The sequence below is a fragment of the Petaurus breviceps genome, unplaced genomic scaffold (genome assembly GCF_028583685.1).
Source record: "Petaurus breviceps papuanus isolate PSGF00001 unplaced genomic scaffold, PetGlider_PUasm1.0 174, whole genome shotgun sequence".
In the NCBI taxonomy this organism is placed as follows: Eukaryota; Metazoa; Chordata; class Mammalia; order Diprotodontia; family Petauridae; genus Petaurus; species Petaurus breviceps.
This window is the reverse complement of record NW_027185761.1, coordinates 75,597,666-75,604,847: the sequence shown is the minus strand read 5'-3', so window position 1 is coordinate 75,604,847 and position 7,182 is coordinate 75,597,666. Positions and strand designations below refer to the sequence as shown.

Here is a 7,182-nt window from a genome sequence, read left to right as displayed (position 1 = left end):
CACACACACACACACACACACACACACACACACACACACACACACACCAAATTAGGACTGAAAACATTCAAGAGTACATTTTTCTCCCAGATCCTTTCCAAGGCAAGCCTTTCGGTACAATCCTCGAGAATTAAAAAGCTCCACAACATGCCCCCCCCCCAACTTCTCTGTCAGACCCTCACCTCCAGTAAATCTGGCTACTTTTCATGGCTGCTGTATCTCTCTCCCTAAGATGTGATGCTGAGGAGATGAGGCTATCCCAACGGGAAGTCCTGAGCTAGCATCCCTGGGGCATCTCAAGAATACTCTAGCCCCTCTCTGGGAAGCATTGGGCCCCCTGGAGCCGGAACTCTTTCCAACACAAATCCATTTGGAATCAGATGCCTGTATGCCCCATCCAAAAAGTTCTTTACAAAAAGCCTCCAGGTTCTTCCCATTCCAGTTCCCCCTCCGTTCAGCCACCAAAGTGGTTTTCATAAGGTTATACTCTAGGATCTCACAGAAACTCCTGTCTGGCATTAGGAACCCTTTACTACCTGTTCCCTTCCTACCCTTCCCACCTTCTTACATTTCACAATCTGGTGACACTGGCCTTGATGCAGAGTCTGAACACCTTCCATCTCTGGCTCCCCTGTCTGCCAGCCCCCTGGCAGCTGCTGGCGCCTTCTTCTCTCCAAGATCATCAACCTCCACACAGTCTGTCTCTGTATCACATTCACTAGCTGGACGGTGACAGGCTCTCTCCCATTAGGATGGTTTCTCCTTGAGTGCTGCAAGGCTTTCTGCTTTTCCCTGTCCCAAGGGCCTGATAACACCACGGTACTGACTATCAGGCTCTTGTTCTCCAGCCTCCCAATGCTCTTTCCTCTGCTTCTTAAGTCCCAGGAGGCTCAGTCTAGGAGGCCCTGCCATCTCTCACCATCATTTGACAGAGGAGCAAAATCTTCCCAATCCACACGTTCTCTGCAGGCGTCACCATTCCCCACCTCGCATCCCTTCAGACAAGCCTCATTTGTTCTCCTCTCCCTCAGAGGTGAGAGAGAAGAAAGGCAGAAAGAGCTCGGTAACACAGAGATAACCTATCTTAACAGCCAGATTCAGTGATGTCCTCCCTGCGCTCAAAGCCTGCCATAACTGGCATGTGCACAACGAGGCACCTTGGCCTCCTCTGTCCATGCTTCCCTCACAAGCTGCCTGGGAAGTCCCCGCCCGCCCTTTGAAAGCCTAACCCCAGAGCCGCCTTTGCTAGCACGTCTTTGCCCAGGGTTTAGAAAAGACAAGGTCACATTATTTTCTTTTGGTTGCTGATCACAAAACGTTTGATCGGGTGATTCAGAATCTGGTCTTCCAAGGCTCTCTTTCCTCTATTAAGACAAATCCTGCTCATATGTGATGAACACACAAGACGCCCTGGTGTCTGAAGAAATCCTTCAACAAGAAAACAAGATCTACGGCTTTCCAGAGTGAGGGAAGAGCTATGTGAAGTGCACAAAGCAAACGGAACCCCAGCTCATGTTCCAGAGACGGCCCTGTCTGTGGATGACATCGGGGCGCTTTCATGAAGCTGTGACCCCTTGTAAGAGAGACTTGTTCAAGCATATCTGCCTTTGCTGCAGAGAGATCACCCTGGAAATCCACACAGAAAAAACAAGCTAATGAGGGGCTTCTATGTCCCCCAGATGCGAACAAGCCCCACCAGCCTGCCCTCCCTGGATTCAGGAGCCGTGGAGGATGGGGCAGCAGTTTGCGTTCAGAAGATGTCCATGATGGGCCCCAAAGCAGAGGGCAGGATCAGAAGCCGCCTAGAAGACATGTCGGGGGCTTCCACCTCGTTCGACATAGCACCTCCAGCTTGTGAGTAACTACAAGATTGTTCACACAGCGATTAACTGCTTTAAGAAAGGAGGGACTCCTAAGAGTGAAGCACTCTGAGACTCCGAGTCACCAAGATGACAAAGTTTCTCGGACTCCAAGTCATCCCCATCCCATAACATCCTCAGGCATTTCTCCTTGGGTTGATTTACTGTCTTTCTTGAACTAACAAAACCTAGTTGATGTGAAGAGCCTGGCCTTCAACAATTAAAGCAATAAGAGATAAATTTAAAATGAAAACTAAACCCTTACTCCTGCCTGTGAGATGCAGATGCTTCTGGGCACTCCACAGAACACAAGCTGTTAGTCTGGAGAGTGTATGGACCGCTCTATATGGATTCATGGAGGACTGCTGCCACCTAACGGCCATTTTTCACATCCAAGTTCAAACTCTAAGCCGGCTCTAGGTTGCTATATAAAGTCCCCTCTGAACTCATGGCAAGATCCAACCATTCTGGAGAGCCATCTGAACTATGACAAAAAGGCTACGAAACTGTGCATACCCTTTGACCCAGCAATACCATTTCTAGGGCTTTATCCCAAAGAGATCGTACAAATAGGAAAAGGACCCACAAGTACAAAAACTCTTTTTGTGGTGGCCAAGAACTGAAAAGTGAGAGAATGCTCATCCACTGGGGAATAGCTGAACAGGCTGTGCTATATATGAATGTAATGGAATACTATTGTGCTATAAGAAATAAGGAGCAGATGGACTTCAGAAAATCCTGAAAAAACTTATATGAACTGATGCTGGGTGAGGTGAGCAGAACCAGAACATCGTACACAGTAACAGCCACAGTCTGCGACAACTGCCTTTGATAGACTTAGTCCTTCTCAGCAATGCAAGGCCCTAAGACAATTCTAAAGGACTCATGGTGGAAAATGCCATCCACATCCAGAGAAGGAGCTATGAAATCTGAATGCAGAGCAAAGCAGACTGTTTTCTTTATTTTGTTCTTTTCTTTCTCATGGTTTCTCCCATTCATTATAATTCTCCTATACAACATGACTAATGTGAAAATATGTTTAACAGGAAAGTATATGTAGGGCCCATATCAGAGTGCACACTGTCCTGGGGAGGGAGGAGGGAGAAAATGTAAAACTTGTGGACATGAATACTGAAAACTGAAGTAAACTAAAAAACAAAGAACTCATGGCAACAGCACGCTATGGGGGCAGCTGCAGAGACAGAGAGAGATGTGACTGCCTATTTTAATCACAACTACTCTTAACTGTAATTACCTCACTCCTGCCACTTACAAGCCTGCACACAATTACTCCTTGGATACTAAGTGATCCCCCTCTACTTCATCTTTGCTTGCTCCCCCGAGTCCAAAAAGCAGTCTCCTTGACACAGACAGAAGGACAATCGGACTTGAGCCGCTCACGGCAGCATCACCCTCCTACTCCCTCCAGTCACTCTCTCCTGGATCAGAAGCCCTCTTTTCACCAACATCACCTTTTAGAGCCCCCAAACCCAACCTCCCTTTCTCATCCTTTAAGACCCTCCCAGCTGGGCTTGGCTCACGGACCTGACTCCATGGTGCTTCTGGTCCTTCTGCCCCATCTTTGCTTCTGCCCTTCCCAAACCTCAGCTGGCAGCAAGCTCTTGCTTCCATACCACTCCCTGATCCTTCCTGGCAGTCCTGCTTTCCTCCGTTTAGCCAGAATTTCATTCCAGAAATAGCTAGCAACCATTCCTCCTGGGCTAAGAGCCCTTACAGATTCACAGGCCAACAGAACCTACCTATCTCCTCCCTCTGAATCTTTGAAATATGAAATTTCCCCAGAAATCTAGGGAGCAGTCAGACTGTGCCTGGCCTTCCTCTCTTTTCTGTCATAAACAAAGATGCAAAGGTCAGTTCCACCCCATCAGTCACATTAGCAGCTGTGTGGAGATGGACGGGAGGGAAAGAGTGGACACAGAGGCAGCTGGGAGAAAGCTGGGGCAGTGACCAGGGGAGGCAATGGGCCTAAATTAGAGTCACGATTTTAGGACACTATGACACTAGAAACAAGTCTTGGCAACTGGTTGGATAGATGAGGTGAGGCAGAATAAAGAGTCAAGGACATGCTGGGAAACTGAAAGAATGGGGATGCCCTCAAGAGCGAGCCCCCCACGCCTCCACAGAAAGCTACAGTCCAGTCCAAACCAATACACATACAGTAAGCATCTGCTCTGTGCACAGAGGGCATTAAGAAAGGGCATGACTCCACCCTGGTCACCCTCCAGAGGGTGAAGGCAACTCTAGCAAGTACCTTCCCTAGAGGCGGCCCCAAGACTCTGGCCCCAGCAGCCACCCGCCAGATATCCGCCGCTAAATGAGTTAAACATAAACGAGGTCAATAAGCTTGTGTTTGATTCTCGTCTGGGCCGATCAGCTCAACACGGGAAAACCAAACTTTGGTTCTACAGTCTCAAAGACTGGATCCCTAACTCTCACCAAGCACTGTGAACTCACTGAACTTAGAGTTTTCACAATCCTAGAGAAACAACAGCACGGATGGGCTGGGAGCACCTTCATCTGGTGCCGACTGAGCACAAGCCACAGAATGGGAGAGGAGGAGAAAGGGAGCTCTGCACTGAACCAGTCTGCCTCACAGAGGGAGAGGATGCCAAGAATCCACATCTGCCTGAAGGTCTCCGAGAACGGGGACTGCCACCCCTCAAGACAGCCCATCCCACCTGGGCCGTCCTATCAAGCCCCATACAGAGTGACTGCAATCCTGCAGACTCCCCTGCAATTAGAAACGACAAATCTTTCATGGAGAAATGACAGAGAATGTTTTCTAGGCAGAACCAACTTTGCTGCTGTGAAGGAAGGCCTCTCCACAATCTATCTACATTGACACACACAGGCCTATGTATGAGGTTTATTAATTAAAAGGTCTGGGTGTGACAGGGACAGAGCTCCCAGGTCTCACAAATCACTCTTTTCTCTAGGCTACATCACCCAACGTCATCAGCAATTACAAATCTTAAAATATGAATTCTACCAAATCTGGCTAATGTATGCAGGCCACAGTAGCCCAGGCACTGAGAACCTACCCACACTGTCAGGGCTTATAGGCAGGTACCACTAATGGCTCCTGGTAAGCCCAGAAGCCTGGCTACTTGTCCTCTGCCTTAAACTCCCTTAGAGTTCCTCCTAGAGGAAGAAATAGCCTCTCCTGGGGTCCTCAGCTCCAGGCCAATAATCTCCCATCCTCAGGGGCTCTCACCCTGAATTCAAATAGTGTTGCTGACATGCACAGTGTCTCTCCCATGGCAGCCCCTACCTGGCCCACCGAAAGCCCTAAGTAACAAACGCTGGCTGGCTGCCAGCCCTTGTAACTCAGAGCTCCTGCCTTTGAGTACTGAGTGCTCAGCTGCAAACCTCGAAAATTAACTAGGAGCTCTAGTTCATTCGTCCAAATTTTTTTAGCCAAGAGCTCACATTAAAGCTCACCAAGCACTTTCCTCACAACTGTGAGGTCACTTTCATTATCCCTTTTTTAAAGTTGAGGAAACTGAGGCCTACAGTCCAAGACTTGTCCCCGGGACCCCTGGTTTAGCTCTGAGTTTTGGCGTCTTTTCAAACAGCCCTCCCACCCCAATAAGAGATAGTTTAATCAGTGGCTCCTTCCCTTATAGTGAACAAAGCTAAAAGGTCCTTTTCTGAAAGCATGTTTTGAAAGGGAGACTGGCTGAAGGCAGCCTGAGGGTACTAAGCAGTTCATAAGAAGGGGTAGAGAGGGAGGCTGAGATGGGGTGTCACCAGGGGCATGGGATGGGAATTTGAGACACACCAAGCCAAGCCTCTGTTAGGTCTCTGGGGAAGGCAGCTGCGATGGAGCTAGACATTAATTTCCTGGTAAAAAGGAATGGTCCCAAGTGGGCTTCTTACTTAAAATGACAATCGGGTCACTCAGGCACAGACGCATGCGTCTCCTCTGGTTTATTGGGGATACTCTTTGAGGCCCTCGTCAGAAAGGTGCCCCAGCTCACCAAAGGCTCACCTGTGCGCCAAGGACTGAGAATTCCATTTGAAAGCCTTTTCCTGTCTTTCCTGAGAAGGCTTTGAACTTCCACGGGGAAAGAGCAACCTCCCATTTGGCCCAATCTTCTCAGTGGTATTACTCACTGTGGCCTTGCCTTCCGGGGACTCTTTCAATTTGTTTTTGTCCATTTCCAAGTGCATTTTGTCAAGAGGGTCAGAAGCGATGCTGGACAGGTTCTTGCACTTCTCTGAGTCCAAACTGCCGCAAGTGCCCAGGGAATTTTGGGAGGAAGAGGCATTTTTAGCCACAGAGGTCGCAGACAGAATATGGCCAGTAGGGGACAGCTCGAAGAGTTTGGGAGGGTCTTCTCTGCTCTGCACTGTGCTCAGTCCTGACGATCGTCTCAGGAAACGTTTTCTGAGTGGGTCCTGAGAAAGTTACCAACAAAAAAGCAGTCAATGTTTTCAACCAGATCCCTTCACAAAAACAAAGAATTTCAGCAGAACTGAAATCCGTTCTTCTCATTGCTGATGGGCAAATGGAGACAAAGGGAACTCAAGCCATCCTCCAGCACTGCAGAGCACAATATCTAACAGTTCTGCTTTGCTTGAAAATTATACACGACCCAAACTTCCTGCAATAACCTGAGGTGAACGACTGACAGCAAAGGCACTGAAACTGATTTGGCCCTAGCATTTCTGAATCAATCGATAAGTATTTATCCAGCATCTATCACATGCCTGGCACTGAAGATATAAAGCTGGATAGTCTTTAGGCCCTTAGACAGGGGTGGGGACAGGGAGCAGATGGAAGGTGTGGGCAGAACTCAGAAGGTGCTACTCTGGCCAAGGGGGCCGGGGCCTCGAGATGCCATGGGTGGACCTCAGCTCTCCACTGTTAACTGGAATTTCAGGAAATGGGGCTGAACCATCTTTCCAGATAGGAGGGGCATGCTGCTGAAGGGGAGCTGAGTGGATGATAGGTCCTCTAGGGTTTGGACTAGGAATCTGAGAGAAGTGGGCTTTGATATACCCTCATGTGGCCCTGGGGAGAGCACTCTGGTGCTCCCCTCTTCTCAGAGCACCCCCAGGTTCCCTGAAAGCACACGGAGACCTCCCCCCCCAGGTTCCCAAGCTGTCTCATCTGGAGCCCACTTTATCCCTACTTGGCAAGTTATTACCAAGAGTCATTTTTGTGTCTCTCCCTGAGCTAGAAGGGGCCTTAGAGACTGGCTAGTTTACACACACACACACACACACACACACACACACACACACACACACTCTCTCTCTCTCTCTCTCTCTCTCTCTCTCTCTCTCTCTCTCTCTC

At 49.0% G+C, this 7,182-nt stretch overlaps 1 protein-coding gene across 1 annotated transcript in view; it reads right to left on the bottom strand.

The window, feature by feature from the left end:
- MINDY4 (MINDY lysine 48 deubiquitinase 4) overlaps positions 1–7,182 on the bottom strand; it is a 135,371-nt gene that overhangs the window by 103,856 nt on the left and 24,333 nt on the right. Inside the window, exon 7 of the mRNA XM_069084589.1 lies at positions 5,872–6,281. Within this exon, the coding sequence (XP_068940690.1) occupies positions 5,872–6,281 (410 nt within the window). The remainder of the gene's footprint in view (positions 1–5,871; positions 6,282–7,182) is intronic.